Source organism: Rhinichthys klamathensis, unplaced genomic scaffold, assembly GCF_029890125.1.
Source record: "Rhinichthys klamathensis goyatoka isolate OS25496 unplaced genomic scaffold, OSU_Roscu_1.1 h1tg000165l_1, whole genome shotgun sequence".
Taxonomy (NCBI): domain Eukaryota; kingdom Metazoa; phylum Chordata; class Actinopteri; order Cypriniformes; family Leuciscidae; genus Rhinichthys; species Rhinichthys klamathensis.
In genome coordinates this window covers 1,708,589-1,729,625 of record NW_026606697.1, presented here as the reverse complement: position 1 = coordinate 1,729,625, position 21,037 = coordinate 1,708,589, and the positions used below count along the sequence as shown (strand labels likewise).

General features: G+C 35.8%; 1 protein-coding gene across 6 annotated transcripts in view; it reads left to right on the top strand.

Moving 5' to 3' along the window:
• LOC130091347 (A-kinase anchor protein 13-like) overlaps nt 1–21,037 on the top strand; it is a 79,199-nt gene that overhangs the window by 20,428 nt on the left and 37,734 nt on the right. For all 6 annotated transcript variants that reach the window (XM_056259172.1, XM_056259174.1, XM_056259173.1 and 3 more), the window contains exons 4-8: nt 2,705–2,992; nt 5,825–6,008; nt 7,373–7,577; nt 8,984–10,784; nt 11,930–12,012. In XM_056259172.1, coding sequence (XP_056115147.1) covers nt 2,705–2,992; nt 5,825–6,008; nt 7,373–7,577; nt 8,984–10,784; nt 11,930–12,012 — 2,561 coding nt within the window. The remainder of the gene's footprint in view (nt 1–2,704; nt 2,993–5,824; nt 6,009–7,372; nt 7,578–8,983; nt 10,785–11,929; nt 12,013–21,037) is intronic.

The following is a 21,037-nucleotide window of genomic DNA, read 5'->3' as shown; positions in this document are numbered from 1 at the left end:
CTGCAACCTTTGACCTTTTGTCGGCTGACAAAAAAGTTTGTGAATCCCTGCCTTAGAATAGTTTACTATAAAATTGTGATGTGGTGCTCTAGTGGTAACTAGCATTACTAATATAACATACTAAGATGAGCACTGCATATGGGCTGAGCCAAAATTATTATTCTGAATGCACATATATTGATATTACGATTAGATAGCCAATCTCCAATAAACGGTCAGTATTGTGAATATATATATATATATATATATATATATATATATATATATGAATATATATATATATATATATACTGCTTTTAAAAGGTTAAATCGTTAAGAGTACGTTTACACGACAAAGATACTAAAAGTACTAAAAACAGCAACGTTTTTCTTTTGCATTTTCCGAATACAGACGAAAATGTTGTCAAAATGATCTCCTTTCACACGGATTCACAAAACCGACTAAAAACACTGTATTATTCATGTCAGACCAGTAGTTGGCGATGCCAACACGTAATACGCATGTTCATGACATCAATGTTTTCACAAATTCGTGTTTTTGTAGTTTACACGAAGAAGATAACTTTATCGTTTTCAAAATTTTGCATTTTCAGGCCCCCAAAATGCTGTTGTTGTGTAAATGAACAGCCAAAACGTATAAAAAGTTTCCCGTTTTTAGTTGAAAATGGTGTCATGTAAATGGCCTCATAATTTGGAACCATAATTTGCAGTTATCATTTTGAGTGCTAGATTATGAGCTAAATCTTGAAATGGTAAAATAGCCAGAGACATTTAAATATCCAATATCAGGCGATACCGACCGATTAAAAAAAAAACAAAAAAACATCAGTCAATAATAAATATGGTGCTGATATATTATGCGTCTCTGCTTACTCTATCTGGCTGCAAGGTCAAAGTTTTGAAAAAACTTTACAAGAAAATCAGGCTGCAAATGACTTGTTCTCTGCATAAACTGGGACACGATAAATTATTTTAGCATTGAAAAATGATACTCGCCAAATTTCGGATTGATTACAGAAATTAAGTTTCACATTAACTTATTGCCAGATATTAAAGTTGAGGAATGTGTTTGTTCTGGGTGTCACTGTGAGTTCTAGTGATGAATGTTTAACTGTCTATGTTCTTCTGACTGTGTATTTTGGGACTTTTTGCCTTTTTTTTTTGTTTACTCAGTTGGGGGAAGATGAATTGGTTGAACATGCTGCCCTCTGTCCTTTTTTTAAGAAATCACTATTTGCTGAGAAACATGAGCACCTCTCTGTACTTTTCTCATGTACATCTAGATAATCTGTAGTTTCCCATCAAAGCTCATATTATGTGAATTACTCATAATATAAGTTCTCAATGCGGAAAGCTTTTGTCTGCACGAGGTGGCAGCACTTGGCCCTGTCAACAAAACATGTTTGCTTGCTGACCGGGTCCTATTAAGGGATTGAGTCAAACTGAAAATGGTGTAGTTCAGCCCCATAGAAAGACTTCAGTGGAGAAAATTGATCTTCTCTGTGTTTGTAGGATATATTTAAGCCTGTTATCTCATTATAAGAATTTTTTTTACTGATATGTTTTTAATTGTCTTTTCGGGCTGTTTGGCAGCTGAAACAAACCCTCTCACTATATAGATGCTCGCAATGCTTAGTGTTGTGTTTCAGTGTCAGGTGTAATGCCTCAGCAGTCAGTGAAGGGATGATCCGCTGATGGAGGGAGATTACTGGGAGAAACAGTAGGCCTGTTTGGCACTTGTGAATCCAGTTTTAGTGTTTATGTTTGGCTTGTTTTCAATATGAGATCAAAATGGACCTTTTACTTTATAGTTATGCAGTAGTCAGCATTTGAAGTGGATCAAAAAAGGTTTTGATCCACTACAAATGGTGACTACTGTACTAGATTTTAATTAGCACAGTTTAACGGTCGACAATATTCCAAAAAAAAAAACCTTTGTGTCATTAATATTTAAAGTGCCCCTATTTTGCTATTTTAAAGGTTCCTAATTTTGTTTCAGAGGTCTTCTATAATAGGTTTACATGCATCCAAGGTCAAGGTCAGTTTAGTCAGGTAGTTGAGATATTACAAAGTCGTGTGCATTACAAACGGCAGTAATTTTGCATAGATTTTTTTTAATTTTAAGCATATGAATTATTTTATGTTAGTGTGAATGTTATTTTAGTAACTATTCAGAGATACACATAACATAAGTCCAGACCACTAGGAGGATGTTTGGAATTCTTGGAAATGTTGTTGCACATAAATATGGGTTTGTCTCTTTTCCCAGGAGGATGACCATGTGCCACTTTGTGTGGTGAGACCTGGCTGTCATTTTTTTATGTACCACAGACTTCAGCCACAGTAATTATTCTCTTAGTATGAGCTGTCACTGCAGTAAAGACTCATTGTTTTTATAACCGCCAGGAATGAGAGATTGCATTTACTAGTTGGACAAATTACTGTAATTTAACAGTAAATTGTGCAAACAAACCAGACATGAGTTGTATGCCTGTACTGACAGTTGTACCCAACCTGAAAATCTTGTTTATTTTATTTATTTTATTTCATGCACATCTCAGCTAAATGACTCAAATGTCTGATAATGACACTATTTTTGCTGTGCTTTCCCCCCTCCATATCCTTTTGACCTTTCACATTATTAGTTATTTGTCTTGAATGTGTTTGACTGCTGACATGATGTGATCTTTGCCTCTCTGTGCAGCTCATAACTGCTGTGAGTCAGTGCTGGTCACCCTGTGCTCAGCGGGACGGGACGGTTACGTTCATACTCTGGCCACCGAGCACCTGCACTTCATGCAGGACCTGGCCTTCGACATGGCCCAGTTCCTGGTGAGTGCGGTGGGGCAGACGGACATACTGGAAGAGGCTCTACTACTGGACGAGCATCAGATCCCACTGCAGGAGTGCGAAAAGCTGGACCAGAGTCTGTCCCTGGCCCTCAGACATCTCACGCTGCCCCCTGGCTGGAGCCTGCTGGGGAACAACACACGTGAGTGCAGCTTAATGGAGGCTAGTTGTTAGATCTGGTTCAAATAGGGTTGTAGGTTCAATCCATGATGTATTATTGTCTGATACACAATGAGCAAAGTCTAAAAGTAAGTAGGAAGGCAAGTAGTCATTAACAAGAGCTCAAATCAGCATAATATTACCTTTAACTGATCATGACAAAGAAAGTTTGGTGTTTAGGTCAGAGGACTGTTTATGTAACTTGCAGACCTTTGCATTCGTTGCAGTTTTGATTTGATAAGTTAAGTACCTTTGTTTTAAGAAGTTGTCTGTGTACATCATCCAATAGGAGATTATCTACATTATCAAATGGGAGGATTGCCTCAGCAATAGTTATGCAGTGGTCCTGTAGGGGGCATCTAAGCATTAGCATTGGTGTAGTTCATCAGGCTTATTCTTGATTTGTCTACAAAACCAATAAAAAATACACTTTACTGCCCTATTTAATATAAAATTTTATATATTATAATATAATATTATATAAAAATATAAACTGCTACTTTTTGGAGAGCTTATAATTCTTTGTTATTCTTGGCCTATGATCCATTTTGTCTCCATTTTGACATTGTATCTAGTTCTTTTTTTATTTCATTACATGTTTACACTCCTGGCAAGTAAATAAAATAAAATGGCAAAATATTTAGTGGTCTTTTAATGGTCTTTTTAATGGTCTCACAAATCACTGGTCAGGAAATTAGGAAGAATTGCACAAACACTGTAGATAAAGTAACTTAGCACGGAATAGCCTTCCCTATCTTGCAGACAGCTTTTTTTACAGGAAGAAGAGTCAGTGTTGTTCCACTCAATGTTAATGGCTTCAAACAGTTCTTGAGTAGTTGAAAAATATCTCCCAGTTCGTTTGTGTTTAATATGAGACCAAATATTCACTAAAGGGTTCAAATCTAGACTCTGAGCAGACTAAACATGAGCCTGGTGGACTTCTCTGATCATTGAGAAATGTTCATTTGTGGGAAGCAATATTCTCCATGTACTCCTAAGCATTAAATGACTTTTGCAGTGATATAGCTCAACACTACCAGCAGCTAAAAAAGCTTCCCACACAAACAATGACACTCTTCCTCCATGCTTCACTATGGTAGAGATGCATTTATTATTAAATCTCTCAGCATACAACTCGTGTTTCATTGTGATTCATCACTCCACACAACTTCCCATATTCTGCCAAATATTTAATTCTCTCTTTGATATTTTTCAGCAATAGCTTTTTAAGTAGTGCATTTGCTTAAATTTAGCTAATTTCCTGACCAATAATTTGTGGTTAAGACAATTAAAAGCTTAGTGTTTAGCCATTTTTGGGCTTGGTCCATGATTTGCCCAGCAGTGTAGAAGAGAATGTACTGGATGATATTCTCGAGCATGGATCTGCAGCCAAATAAACGTCCCTAAATGACATTCCAGATCAGGTTCCAAGTAATCAGAACAGGTCCTTTGAGTTCACAGCGGTCACATGACAGTTGACAGGTCAGTTACAGTTTGACGTTAATTACAGCTGACAGATCTTTTTAAATATTTAATTATCTGCCATTGTTTGGGCCTGGTTCTTCTCTGCTGAATCACAGTACTAAGTCCTTGTCTTAAACTTTTCTGATGGGTTTTTATTATGCTTAAAAATGTTGCTGCTTTCATTTTTCAGTAATAAACACCACTTTGGTTTGATATTTTGTAATTTAATAATAATAATAATAATAATAATGATAAAAATTAATAAGCCCTAATGGAGTTTATGTGTTGTATATTACTGTATTTTTTTATTGTAAAAATACAGGAGGTTTACTGTTAGGGCTAAGGTGTGGGTTAGGGTTAGTGTTATCAAAAATATTGATATTTCGATACATATTGATACGAGTATTGCGCATAATTTTACTCATTCCTGCAGGTTTCCTGCTTGCACCTGCTCAAAAGCTCACGCACATAAAGCCACCTCTCAAACAGAGTGTGAATGCCATGTTGAGCTCTTTTTCGTGACTTATTGCGCTTAAATGGTCAAATACACACACGCTTATGTCAAAATGTCCGGGTATTCAGGTAAACACAGTCAGTTTTGGAACATAATAGTTGAGAAAGAAAACGCATGTTGTGTAACAGTATATTGGATCAGTGCATAAGCTCTTAAAGGGACAGCAGCCTAATAAACCTGCTGCTCCGTCATGTTAATCAGAGAACAAAAGACAAAGAAAATCACTCTTTGCTCTTGACTGAATACCTTTTGTAACTTTAATTGTATGCAAATCAATCTGTATTTAATTTTTACAATGGAGACTATCCAGTGTTTACCCGAATACTACTGTTAGACTCACCTGAAAAACTTAAAGCCATTATTTCGTTTGTCTCTTTATTCTATTGTATTTTATTACTGACAGTTTACTTTAGTTCGAAGTTTCAAATAACACCTCCATGGGCTGTAAGATATTTTAACAAAATTACCCAAATTATCAAAAAAAAAAAAATTATGAGTTAATAATAAAAATATCGATATATAAGTTTTCCATGTGGTATCAAAAATGGTATAGAATATCAATATTTGTCAAGGTATTGTATCAAAGTAAAAACATTCCAGTATCATGATAACACTAGGTTATATTATTTATAACTAGTGTATAAAAACAATTTAAGTATCTGAAATGTCCTTATTTGCATAGCTAAGTAAAGTGTGTGCGTGTGTGTCAAAACACTTCAAATAAAGTTATTGGTTATTATTGATATGCTTTTGATATGTATTAAGACAAACACTGATCCAGGTCTGGTTTATGTTCATCCATTTTTCTCTCTGAACACTCTTGTTTTTGTCTTTCAGGACTGGAACCTCAAGAGACCCTTCTACACTTTGCAGCCCGTCGTGGGCTCCTCAAAGTGGCCAGTTTTCTCCTCAAGCAGCCAGGGGCCCGAGAGGCCCTCAACCTGTGTAACAAACAGGGGGCCACACCGGTGGTCATCGCTGAGAGCCGAGGACACACTGCACTACTGGAGCTCTTCAGCCAGTGAGTAATGTACTTACAGTACATACACAGTCTGTTATTCACATGAAAACAACATAAATCTGTACTGAGTGAGGAACAGGAGTGAATGGGAACTCTATGGGCACCAATCTACTGTTGAATAATTGTCCTCACACTGTTAAATAGTCAAAAACATGAGTGTTTGTATACTAAGTGAACTGTTACTGCGGTTATGATGGTTAGATATTGTCTGATCCTTACTGTTTCAACACTTACTGACTATTTTATACCACTGTTTTATTCATTTTAAAAATCAACTACAATGTCATTGTCAGTAACTCTAGGCTTATTAAAGGATTCACTTTTGGGGTGTGCTGTTAATAGCTTAACAAATCATGTTTGCATTTTGATTGTACAGCCCAGAGTAAAATGATGAAGTTACAGTTATGTTGTCTTTTGAAATAAAATAAACATTTCAAAATATATGTATATCTGCGTATGTATTTTTTTATAGAATATAAAAAATGTAAACATATTTTAGCTAGTTGGCTAGGCAGCGTTTCTCATTTCCGTTTAGTTTAATTTGAAGTACTAAAATAACTATAACCAAAACTCCAATAAAGATGAATAAACAAAAAAAAATTCAAAAATGACAAAAACACAACAAAATGACAAAAACAAGCTAAAATTAAAATGAAAACAAAAAATATAACAATAAAAACTATAATAGTATATCAATGCAAATAAAATAACACTGTTTCTCTTAAAAATTAGAAATGAACTTGTGGCTGTCATAACTCAGATAACTTATATTTGGATGAATTCTATATAAAAAATTTTTTTTATAACAATCTCTGACTTTTGATTGCTGCGATTGGTATTTTGGTAAATACTGAACACCGTACGAGACATCTAAAATCATCTTAGAATCTAATAGAGAGGCATTTTTTCCACACAAGAAACATCTGAGAAGCAGGATGTCTCCATTACCTCTCTATTAATCTCATTGCTGAGACATAAAAGCGATCTAATTGGGTATTGTTCTTTAATCTTAAGCATGCTGCTTCAGAGAGCAGTGACAGTTGCTTTCCTGTGACCTAGTTGACAAAAATCACTCCACCCAGCATTAGTCAATGCTCCAGGCCCAGATTTTAATCATTACCTCTTATTATTACACACTTGAGTTGGCAAAAGAGTAGAAAATATTCATGTAGCTGTATAATAACTTGATTTGTGTATTTGGATCATTCTCCACTGCCTCTTGAACAAATAAATCAAAGCAAGTACATCCATAAGAACTATAAATTATATTGAGTTTCTTGATTACAGCAGAGTGTTATTCTGTTTGAAGTTGTAATGAAACTGTCTGGGCACTCCTGTTCATCCGAGGGCTTGTTTTGATTCAGGGAGGATTTGGATACAGACAATGGCGTTGAGACGCTCAGACAGGTCTCCTCCTCGGGCAGTCGCGTGGTACAGCACCACCCCTCTCTGAACACCTACACCCTCTCTGTGGGCACCGAGCCGGGCGGTGCATCACCCAACCTGCAGGCTGACATCTTGGCACTGCGCAGCCTGATCATTTGCCATTGTCAGGGGAACGCGAGTCAGGTCAGTTTTTTTCAGATGTTGGCAAATCTTCCTTTTCTTTTCTCTCTGTCTGTCTTTTCAGCTCTGTTGTCAGTTTTTGGTTGTGATGAACATCTCCATGATTATTCAGCATGATGAGGACAATATGTGCAAATGTGAAGAATAATGATGCTAATATATTGATAAAGACAGACTAATGCAATTGTAAGGGAAACGTTACTTCAGTTTGAACCATGTGGTTAAAAATGTGATATCAAAAAGATCAACTCATAAAAAAACACTTTTGTTAATTTTAATTGGAATTGTCAGAGCTTAAGATGATTGAAAGTACAAGACAAAGTTGAATTGTTTTCAACATTATATTTTTAGAGAAAAAAAATAATAGTAACAATATGCATTATACACATAGTACTCATATAAATAAATGCAAAGTTTAGGTATTCAATGGCAAGTGAAGTGCAAATAGGCTAAAAATTCTGATGAAAAACAATGTTTTTCCATTACACACTAAAAACTCTCTCCCTCTCTCTCTCTCTCTCTCTCTCTCTCTCTCTCTATATATATATATATATATATACATATTAGTGCTGTCAAATTAATTTATCGCAATCAATTGCATCTAACATGAAAGTTTGAAAATATATAATTTTGTGTATTTATATATTTACAAACTTTAATGTTAGATGCATTTTATTGTGATTGTGATTATTTAATTATGTATATATATATATATATAATAGGGCTGTCAAATGATTAATCGTGATTAATCACATCCAAAATAAAAGTTTTTTTACATAATATATGTGGGTGCACTGTGTATAATTATTTTATATATATAAATACACACACATGCTTGTATATATTTAAGAAATATTTTCATGTATATGGTGTATATAGATTTATATATAATTTATATTATATATAAATAATATTTTTTTCTTAAATATACATGCGTGTGTGTGTATATATATATATATATATATACAAAATAATTATACACAGTGCACCCACATATATTATGGAAAAAAAACTTTTATTTTGGATGTGATTAATCGTGATTAATCATTTGACAGCCCTAATATATATATATATATATATATACTTATATATTACTTTTCATTATTTGTATATTTTAGCCTGTACAACATTGTACTTTTCATGTTACTGCCTCTTTAGGATGAATCACTGTGTTGTCTTCCTCATTTGTTGGATTTTTTGGAAAGGTCTGCTAAATGAATACATACTATTATGCAGGCAACAGAAGGGAACTTGTTTGCCAAGAAATATCCCTCAGATTTCAACCTCCACCATAAATAGTCTCCAACAACTGTAGATCTACTATTCATTGCATTGGCATAACTGTAGAGTTAGAGAATTGGCTTGAAGGAGAGAAAACTCTAAAGCTGTTGTTCTCTGTTCATGTTCAGGGAGGAGTTGCGTTTCAGCAGAGCTCAGATTCTCCGCACATTGCCCAAGAATGTGATCATGGCCTGGAGACCAGAGTTTGCTTTTGTGAAGAGGCACCGCACGACTCCCTTGATACGAGAGAACGAGGGTTCACTCCTTTTAGCACAGAAGAAAACAAAGGAGAATGTAATGGCAGCCTGGATCATTACGGTGACGGAGGTCCCTCGCTCAGCTGCGAAACTGCCACGGCTCTCCTACACAATGGCAATAGTGAAGATAAGCGGGCGTGTGCTTGTGAAAACAGTGAGACTGATTGCAGAGCGCAAGAGGAGAGCTCAACTGCTGGTGTAGTTAGTACCAGGGACATTGGAGATAGTAGTGATGGTTTGCAGAGCAATTCTGTGAACGTAACCTACAGAACCTCTTCCTGCGGACAACAGAAAGAGGAAGCTGATAAAGCGGATGACTTAATCTGTGGGGAAAGTCAGCAAAAAGGACACGACTCTGTAGAGGAGAAAGCATTGGAGGAGAAAGAGCTATCTGAGCGTAACCCCACCGCTGAAGCAGGAGATATGGGAATTACTCAGTCTTTGGACACGCCGGAAAGCTCGGATGTTGAATCTTGTTCTCAGGGTGCTGAGACTGATGATGAGGAAGAGGATGGGTGCAGAGAACTCATAGAACCAGTGGAAGTGCGAGAAGAAAGCAAGGAACTACTGGAAGTAAATCCAGATGGAGATGCACCTCTAGATTGCTTGAACCAAAATTGGTTTGAAAATGAAATGCGTGTTTGCCGAGACGTTCGTGATAAAACTGGTGACAAAGGAACTTATACGCTGGAGGGATCTGAGGGAGGTGTTTGTGAGAATATCAGGTGTAGTTTGGAAGGTAATCAAGACCATCTTGATTCTTCAAGAACTTCAGATCAAGAAGATGCCAATGAAGAGTTTCAGGAGACTCTAGAAATGCCATACTCGGAAACAGATGCCGACCAACAGAAGGAGGAACCTAGTGATACAACCTCAAGGACTTCAGTTGCTGAACATGAGGGTGTTTCATGCCTCCATGAAATAAATCGAGAGCTGTTGCCTGTAGAAAATCCAATTCTTTCTTTTATTGACGATGCAGTGGAAGAAGGAAGTAGGGCTGACGGACAGAGACTGTTAAGTTCTTTTGATATATCCCAAACTGAGCCTGGATCAGAACCTGGAACTCCTACAGCAACTAGTGAGGACACCTTAGAACCTGAAGATCTTGAGGTTCTTTTAGGTTCCTGCTGCGAGGGGATGGAGAACGTCCAAGAGAACCTGGAGAACAAACCCATTTTTGAAGCTCAGGCAACAGCGGAGGAAGTGCTTGAGTCCGCGATTCCTGCAGATATGGAGAAAGTGAATCTCCCAGATGACTCTTCTCAGGATCCCAGTCAAGATATGACCTCAAACAATGAGGTCATGCAGGGCACATCGGAAATAGAGTCTTCAGAAGGAAATGCAGGCATAGTTTTTGTAAATACAAATAAATCTGGAGATCAAGGTGTCCTAGTTGATCCCTCAGACATACCGGTTTTATTTAAGTCAAATGAGTCTGGAATCTCTGAGGAAAGTCTGGCAGTCAATGCAGAAGATCAAATGAGTGTTTTGGTCCACAGTGACCATGTAGAAGGTGCCTTACATGTCTCTAAGGCACTTGATAAGAATGACATTATAGATTCTTCTGTATGTCCTGAACAATCCCCGGAAAGCTTAGATCCAATGTCTGAAGTCATAGACACTGCAGTGCATGAGGTTGGGCAACCAGTTGGTGAAGAAGACCTACTGAAAGGTGAGTTGAATGATACAAAATAGATACATTTATGATATACCATGTTTTCTGTAAAATAAGGAAGCACATGATTAAGTTGCACCGGGTCAAAATTGCATTGAGAGAACACAAGTTGGATCAGTGGATAAGTCACATTTGATTACATTCATATTTGTAAAATACCAGTATATAAAATGAAACTTTTACGAACATTGTTAACACTAAACTTTAGTTAAACCTCTCTTTGCACGTTGTGCATGCATTATAAAAGTACTTTGGATAAATACAAATACAGTATGTGACTTATATTACAGAAAATACGGTAGCATATGCATTTGATGACGCGCGTGTGTGTGTGTGTATATATATATATATATATATATATATATATATATATATATATATATATATATATATATATATATATATATTGTTGCTTCAACAGTATTGCTGGTCCAAAACATGAAATGTTTTGAATGAAGGAGAAATGTACTAAAATCCATTACCAAGATCCAAGTTTAATTTCATCACTGATCGAATATTGCAGTGTGATTGCGTAACAGTCTCTATTAAAGCACCCGCCTTCCATAATAAACCAAAATTAAGTAATTATACCTTTCAGATCCAACAGAATAATTGTAAGTAGTCTGTCCGCCTCCATCACGCACACGCCTGAGAGAACAGGGCGTTTTCATCATGATATATGTACATAACAAAATGTAGCTTAGCAACAGGTGATGTCATTATGGGATGTCCAGGGAAGTGAAGTTACAAGACGAGGTCAGCATCCATTTCCTGACCTTTTTTCTCAGTTCTCACAGTGACTGAAAAAGTACATTTGGTACACCCATGTTTTTAAAGGGGTATTGTTATCTTTGCTGTTACGTAACTGAACTGAAATAGCCATACTTATAATTTCCAGAAATAACCCCGTTTGGTTGGTGCATTAGTTGGTTCAGGACATGTTTTTAGTTCATTTATTATTTAATAAAAAGTGACTCATATTTTCTATTTTTTTTTATTATTATTTTTTATTAGTTATCAATGATATTTTTTTTCTTTATTTTCATGAAGATTTTTTTTTACCATTTGTTCTTTTACTTTTTTTTTGCTAATTAATATATGACTGATTAAAGTTATTGTAAATGCTAAATGTTGTCTCACAGAGTCCGATGCACATTTGGAGGATCAGATGGACTTTCAGAAGACAACGTGGCCTGATATCATGGACAAAAAAGATGCACCACTGGTTAGTACTAAAAATATAGTGTTTTTAGACTATATATTTAATTTACTACACTTAACTTATGAAATATGTTGTGGGTGTATGTTGTGACATGACTAAATGACATCCCATGATTTTGGGTTGCAAAATCCTAGGGCTGCCAATTTTTTATTTTTTTTTGCTGTCAATTTTTTGTTTTATTTTGATTGATGCTTATGACTGTTGTTACGCTGGGCTGTTATGTTATGTGCCACATTTGTTTATAAAGTGGTTTAATGATGCTTGGCAAACCCAACAAGACAAGTCAAACCTTTTTTTAAAAACCAAAATAGGCTCTTACTTTTTTGTTATGATCCCTTCAGCAAGATCCTAACATTCAGCAAGGAGTCCGTATTTACAGTTGCTTTGAAGTAAATCATTTTGAGCACCGAGCTCCAAATAGGGGCGATATTTCTATGAAAAACAAAACATAATGTCCTGTTACTCGGCTGCATTTTGGTCGAGTCCCCATGGTGTCTGTCTGGCCCACGTGTAACTGATAACAGATGTGCCCCCCCCCCCCCCCCCCCCCCCCCCCCCCTTTCATCTTTAGCCTTACTTGTTACATAAAGATCTGAGAATTATTATAAACATCTGAATATCTAGCAGTAATATCTTGGTATGTATATAGCCAGTGCATAATAAAGAACAGAAATACAGCACTGTTCAAAACATTGGGGTCAGTAAGATGATTAAAAAAAAAAAAAAATTATACTTTGATTTACCAAGGATGGTAAATTGATCCAAAGTGACATAGGAAAAAAGAAATAATGTAAAAATGTATCACGGTTTCCACAAAAACACTAAGCAGCATTTCAACATTGACATTAATAATAAGAAATGTTTCTTAAGCTCCAGATCAGCATATTATTAGAATGAATTTTTTTTAAGGATCATGTGGGACTGAAGACTGGAGTAATGATGCTGAAAATTCAGCTTTCCATCACAGGAATAAATTACATTTTAAAACATATTCAAATAGAAGATGTTTATTTTTAAATTGTAAAAATATGTTTACAATATTGCTATTTATTTTGACTGAATGCAGCCTTGGTGATCATAAGAGACTTCTTTCAAAAACATAAGATTTCCTTACCTACCCCAAACTTTTGAACAGCAGTGTGTATGCATCCATATGCTCCCTGCCAGATGACATAATTTTTGGCTTCATATTTGTTGGTTTACTCTAAAGTGCTGCACACAGCGTAACATGATTGTGCTGCTGTTATTCAAGGTAAAAGAGTTGCTTTAGTGTCCGTGGTCACAGAAGCACTAGATGTGGTAGCGTTGAGGCGTGAAGTCCAGAAGCAATGTGGATTTGTTTATTTTGTGAGACTTCAAATTAGAGGACTGGAACAGAGAGTAGAGATGGCTACAAACTACATTGCTGTGTGTGTGTGTGTGTGTGTGTGTGTGTGTGGTTCAGGTATTCTCCATGTCAAGGGTATTCAATTAAAGTTCCAAAATGTCCAGTCTCTATATTTCTTTCCCAGCGGAGGTCCAGACCAAATACCTTTTTGGGTAACACTTTAGAATACAGTTCCTTCGTTAATGAATAACTACACAAGAACCAATGAGTAACACAATATTAACAATCTAGTAACTATTATTAACTAACAAGAAACTCTGATTAATGAACTAGTAAGTAATAGTGCACAGATGACAGTGGTACTTCACTATTAACTAAACAATAACTATTTTTTTTAATGCTTCCCAGAGAACTACTGAAAAAGTTTCATAATTCATGCAAAACTAATCAATAACCAATGCAGGACAGATGATTAGTACTACATTAACATTTTAACTGCTACTGTAAACGAATACACAAGGTTGTTTACATTGTCAATATGTAAATAGCATAGCAGACTTATGATTTGGGAAAGCTGTTAATAATTGGCCTATGCTGTCTATTTATCAACTGAATAATTTTAAAGAAATGGATTTTTAAATGTAGTTGTAGGGACCTTACTTGTCCTGTGGCCAATTTTCCCGCATTCCTCTGGACTGACATTGAATCACTAGAGTCATGGTGAGTACTGGGACATATTGAGTCATCAGCCACCCAAATACCATATACAGTTATTTTATTATTTAACCTACCACCCAAAATTATTATTTTTTTATGTATGTCTCCTAGCTCATATATATATGTGTGTGTGTGTGCATATCTTGTGACTGATTTGAAGATTCTACACTTTACTGGCTTTTCATTAGTAACTATAAGAATCATGATAACAAACTAGTAATGACTCAAGTGTTACTACATACTTCTATGGGAATTACACATTTTTGGGATCCGTATTCTAAAGTGAAGATCATGGGAACTAACTAGTAATGACTAAAGTGTCACTACATGATCTAGTCATGATTTGTGCAACCAAACACAAAAGTCATTTCAAGCGTTTGAGATTTTTGGTGAACTTTTAAATAGTATACTTTTAGAAAAGTTCTTTAGAAGTATGTAGTAACACTTTAGTCATTACTAGTTAGTTCCCATGATCTTCACTTTAGAATACGGATCCAAAAAATTGGTAAATCCCATAGAAGTATGTAGTAACACTTGAGTCATTACTAGTTTGTTACCATGATTCTTACAGTAGTTACTAATTCGTTAATCAGTGTTTCTTTTTAGTTAATAGTAGTTACTAGATTGTTAATGAACTTTTTCAGTAGTTCTCTGGGAAGCATTAAAAAAATAGTAGTTATTGATTAGTTAATAGTGAAGTACCACTTTCATCTGTGCACTATTACTTACTAGTTCGTTAATCAGAGTTTCTTGTTACTTAATAATAGTTACTAGATTGTTAATATTGTGTTACTCATTGGTTCTTGTGTTCATTCATTAACGAAGGAAGCGTATTCTAAAGTGTTACCCTTTTTTGGAATAATTTTAAATTTCCATCTGAGCAGCAGTAGTCAAAATAGTCAACAAATATGAGTAAATTAAATGACCGATAAAATAAATGTTTTTTGCTGTATTCTCATGGTCCTTTAGCGGAAGAGAGAAGCAACGCGTTCAGAACAGAAAATGCTTGAATGAAGCACATTTGGCTAGATAAAAATATTAAAGGATTATTAAAATTGTTAATTTATGCACATGGTTTGTCTTAAAGCATATTAAAAACACCACATAGACTTCTAAACAACATTAAAAACTTGATTTTCACCACAGGGGGACTTTAAAAGGTGCTATCGGAACTGGACCGCTTTCAACTATTTGAGGAAATGCATTTATCACTTTTGATCAGTTTAATGTGAATAAAAGTAATAATTTTTTTTTTTTTTTTTAAACATCCCAAACTTGACCCCAAACTTTTGAATGCTATTTTTGAATGCTTATAATAAATGGGTGAAAATATAGTGCATGTTTTAAAAAAATCAGTTGACAAAAAAGTAACGCTGTGCTTTGGTTTGATCTGTTGAAAAAAAAAAGCTGTTGATTATCCGTTCTCCTGTTGGATGTTGACAGTTTTATGTCGTGACCTCTGGGCCAGCTGTTCATCCATAGGTTTCTTTATAACTGTTTGGGGGAATGGGGGGGCTGGGGTTACCCTTTTATGTGAACCACAAGTGCTGAAGGCCTTTTCCTGCTAATTATAAGCAGCCCCATCCTGGCAACACACGAAGCCACGGTTTCTGCTTCTTTCACCTCTGGACTGAGACCATGAGCAGATGGAAGAAATCACTAGTAGGTGTTGCTCTGCCTCGTTTCCTCTGGGCAGAGGGTGTGTTTGTGATTGTGTGTATACATGGTGCGCGAAACACTGAGAAGCTTTGACAACGTTTCAATGGTGGTGTCAATCAGAAAGGCATCAGGGCTGTTATCAGTGTGTCCCACCGGACAGGCTTTCCTGCAGGGATCATTCGATTCAGAGAAGGAAGGAGAACAGTGACAGAGAAAGAAAGGTGACTATGTGGGTCATTTTTGTTCTGCTGTATTTTTTTTTTTACTTGGTGAAAATGCTAATAAGGAAGTATTTCTATAATCTGGTCAAGCTAAGATATCTTAATTGATCACTTGATTATTTACACAGCAGCAACTCAATTAACAGGATAAAACATTAAGAGCTAAAGTTAGCCGTTTCCTCATTGAGCTATTGACAGTTAACTAACTTGTCAGCTTGTTTTGTTTCACCAAAAAAAAGAAAGAAAAGTAAAATGTAAATTAACAACCAATTCCTCAAATCCATTTCTAATACTTGCTGATGCTAGCGCTGTTGTTTTCTTAGCCAAATGATGTCACTTCCTGGAGGATGATATCATCAAGGAAACTGGCTTTAAGGGAAGTTGATATATGTTTTTTTTATGCTATTTTAGCATACTTTTTTTGTATTGCTAGTATTTTCACCTATGTTTGTGTATATATATATATATATATATATATATATATACTTTTCAGTTAACTATTGTTAAAGATATATTTTATTTTGCTTAATCTAAGTGTTTTTAATAGTTAGTTTCAGTTAATGATAACAACCCTGGCTATAGATTGATCTTAATTTAAATAAACTAAGGAAAACATTTTGATTAGAGAAAATTTTTCAAATAAATTAATGTTTAATATTAATAACCTTTTTTTTATATTGGTTGGTGTAGCGTGATAACAATCAAATATTATTTTCACGTTTTATATAGTTTGGTTCACAATTAAGTGACCATGAATTTAAACTAATTTCCTTGCAGAGCAGATGCACTGTGAATATAAACATCTGCTCCTCAAGGAAAGGAGTTTAAATTCATGGTCACTTAATTGTGAACCAAACTATATAAAACGTGAATATAATATTTGATCCAATATATTAAAACACATGGGGAAAATGCACTGCATAGCAGGAATGACCCATGTGCAGATGTGTCAGAAAGAGGATGGTGGAGGCGCAACGAAAGAGGAAAAGAGACTGTTTGCATATGCGACTGTCTGTGTGTGTGTGTGTGAGAGAGAGAGAGAGAGAGAGAGAGAGAGCGAAGAGGGGAGTGGGGGATGAGCGAGGGAAAGGGGCCGGCCCTTCACACAGATGTGAAAGATTAGGAGCGTCTCATTTTTCCAAACGCTTGAGCCATGGAGATTGTGCCTGTCAGGACCTCATGTGGGAAATAAGCTTTGTTCAGTGTCACAGTTTCTCCTTGCGTGTGTTGGAAAGATGTATGAACGATACAAGCGGAGGTATAGTTTGTGTGCCAAAGGAGAGAGAACTGTGGATGTAGTTTTAATCAAGGTAAGGAGATCTGCAATGTTGGCATTCAGTGCTGTTGCATTAGGACTTTATATAATATGACTTGTAGGTTTTAAACTTGAGGTCCACAGCACAAGTCTTGTGCGGTAATGTTGTTTTATAATTCATTAGCAAACATTGCAATGCTTAACATATCCATTTTATTTGAGTATATCAGTAGTTGTACATTTTGTATTTTGATAATAGCATAAAATAGCAAAGTTGAGAGATTTGTTGTAAGAATGCATTGTTATAAAATAAACGTGGACACCATCAACCATTAGATGCGTTGATCTTGGAAGATTGTGATGAGAAATGTTTCACGTTGAAATCGTCCCATTGAGTTTCAGAACAGATCGCAAGATTTATGAGCTTTCCTATATACTGTACTGATTATAAATGGTATATGTTTTTCATAGAAGTCTAAGAGCATCAATAACTTGCAGTGTTTTTCCAAGCTAAGGTTAAGTTTCTGCTTATAGAAAGCGTCTGTTTTTGCCAAATGTGATAGACATGCTCTTTGGCGTCCCATTCAGGAATCTCTGCAGTCAGCTGTTCTTTCTGTGTGCCCAAACAGTGTCATGTCTTATTTGTTGATTCATAGTTCTTTTGTTGGGTTGAGACATCTGGCATTCACACTTCATGTCATACAGTATGAAGAGTGTGTGTGTGTGTGTGTGTGTGTGTACAAGGTGCGGCTTGTTTTCAGCCGTTTAATTTGGTTCAACAGACGAATACCCTGAAGCACTGATCTACCAGTTTGATCAGGCACTGAAGACGTGCGGCTTGATCTTGTCTTTACAGCCATTAGCACAGATGTCACTTCTTTCCAGCCTCAAATCCTTAAGTTCTCAATAAGCTATTGAACTGTATGTGTTCAATGTTATCGGCACAAAGCTTTTGTGTATCTCAAATGTAACTGTTCTCTCACGTGGCAATTCATTTGATTCAGCACAGTTGATTCAATACACTTAAGTCAACATAAACAGAATTCAGTTTTATTGTAAATGATTCATCATTGAACATTATTCTTAAGAAGTGCAATACATGTCTTTGTAAAAATCTCAACTACTTTCCTTTTTGAGGTGATCAATCACTTTTATTTTTCAACCTTTTGTCATAGTCCACTTTCCAAAATCAAGTTAATTCCTGATTGATAAATTAAGTCCCACACCACAATTATTAGTATTTTTTTCTCATTGAATATGGTTTTTCCACTCAGAAATATTTCATACACTACCATTCAAATGTTTGGAGTCTGTAAGATTTTTTTATGTTTTTTATAAGAAGACTCTTATGCTCACCAAGGATGCATTCACTTGATCAAAAATACAGTGAGAATTGTAATGTTCGGAAATATTATTACCATTTAAAATAATGGTTTTCTATTTGAATTTATTTGAAAATTTAATTTATTCCAATGATGCAAAGCTGAATTTTCAGCATAATAACTCCAGTCTTCAGTGTCACATGATCCTTCAGAAATCATTCTAATATGCTGATTTGCTGCTCAAGAACCAATTCTTATTATTATCAATGTTGAAAACGGTCGTGCTGCTTAATATATTTATGGAAACCATGATGCATTTTTATCCTGATTTTTTGATGAATTTAAAGTTCAAAAGATATATTTTTGTCACTTTTGATCAATTTAATGCATCCACCCAAGTATTAATTTCCTTTAAAAAAAAAACGTACTGTCCCCAAACTTTTAAAATGTACTGTATTTCAGAAGTAAAATAGTTTGCGAATGCTGTTCCTTAATGACTTCAACCTAGCACATTTGATTCAGTACATTTCTCTAGATGGATTTAAGAGCCTTCTGTTCTTAATGACTCCTAAAGACTGGATGGCTGTTGGGTTGGAGCAATGCCTCTGGGAAAGCTCAGATACAATGTTTTGACTGTAAATGGAGTTTGCGCATGCATGTGGAGGTCAAGAACTGCGTGAGTCGAAGGGGCCGGCTCAGTTTGGTGACAGTCTGGGAGCCGCTGCTCAAATCCTAACGGTTTCCTTTGGCTCTTAGCCTGGAGAGAATGATGGAAACGGGCCGCCGGCCAAGTGACTTCATAGCGCTGTACTGCAACTAAAAATCACCATCTTTACAATCAGCACAAACTGGAGATTTTGGAGCTTTTCACAGATTAAACACCGCGATCTTGGAAACAAAAATGGTCCTGTAGGAACATAGCAACGTCAGGCACAAAAATTAGATTCAAAATGTCCCACTAGCTGATTAACGTGTTCTTATCGTGCCATAAATTTATTCCCAAAGCAGTTGCTTTTGTATCACTGCTTTTGTTCCCGCGGCATGCATCGAGAGCCAGCGCACAGTCTGTACACTTTCAAACCAGATGTGTTTTTATTGGGTACACTTCTGAATGCTCCGTGTTCAACGGAGTCTGCTGGCACTGCCTTTTTGGTTTCTCCACTAGCGCCGCAAATATGCAGTGAGAACGGCAGTGGTGCCAGATTCTGGAAAGGGACATTGGGCCATGTTTGGCTCCGAACAGACTTCAGGGTTTGGGCCTGTGTTATGGAGAGTGGTTTGAAACTGCAGTGTTTTTAGAGCATTATATAATATAGGGGGTTGACATGCAGTTAAGAATGCAGTTTTTTATTTGATGTTACCATGTGCTTTTTCTCCTTTATCAGATTGGAGAAAGAGGAAATGCCTCAAACCTGCATCACAGGTATCACAGCTCAAAGTGTCAGGAGCATGTGTGCGAACTGCTGAACAATAGCTCTGCATGTTTGCCTTTTGATGTTATTCATGGGTTCAAACACATTTTTCCGAAAGTGCATTTTGAACTGAGTAAAGGTTCTTCATGAAGCCATCAATGCCAATAAAGCACATTTATTTTTTTAAGGGTGTAAACGTACACTATCGCAAGTCCTTCTTTTGTGTGAGCTCTGTGGCAGTAAAAGTAAATCTTTACTTCCTATTCAATTGCTATTTTAGACAATTCTCTGCTATTGAACTAAATGGGATTGCATTGGATTTTATATTTATCGATCATCTCTAATGAATTGTTATAGGTTACTTTTGCCATATTTTACTCAAAACTCAATTTTTTATTTTTTTTTGGCCTAACAGACTCAAATCAGTTAAGCTGTTTGTAGTCTGTTGCTCATTTCAAACTTTAACATTGAATCAGTGTACATGTATTGTGTGTAAAAGCTTTCACCACTTCAAGCTTTTACCATTTCAAAAGTTTGGGGTCAGAATAAATAAATAAATAGACAGACATACATAAAACATATTAGAATCGAAAAGAAAGACTTCTTTTCAAAGACATTGAAATCTTACCGGCCCCAAACTTATGAATGCTAGTGTATGATAAGTACCCTTTTTTTCTATCTCAAATCATCTCGCAGTCCACATTTAACTTCTCTACAGGCTGTCTTTTTACCCCTGGACATCTGATTTTAGTGTGAGCAAATCTTAAAAATCAAATCCCAAAAGGATCAATTTATCCAAATGAAAGCATCTCATATACTTTGCAATTACACAAACCCTCAATTTACCAGGTCACAAACTGACAACTGTAGATCTCATTAATAGTTCTACCGCTGTTATTGTACTAGAGACCTATGCCTCAAAAATACAGCTCTTTATAATCTTTTTAACATCAGAGTATTTGTTTTTCAGCGACAGTGGATGTGAGATACCATCACACTATGATGGGAACTGCTACAAATAACCCAAAGAGTGTGTGCTTGTGCTTTGTGGCCTGTCTGTAGGCAGGGTCTGTGCTCGGGACAACAGACAGCAGTGTTCTCCTTCCCAGAGGCAC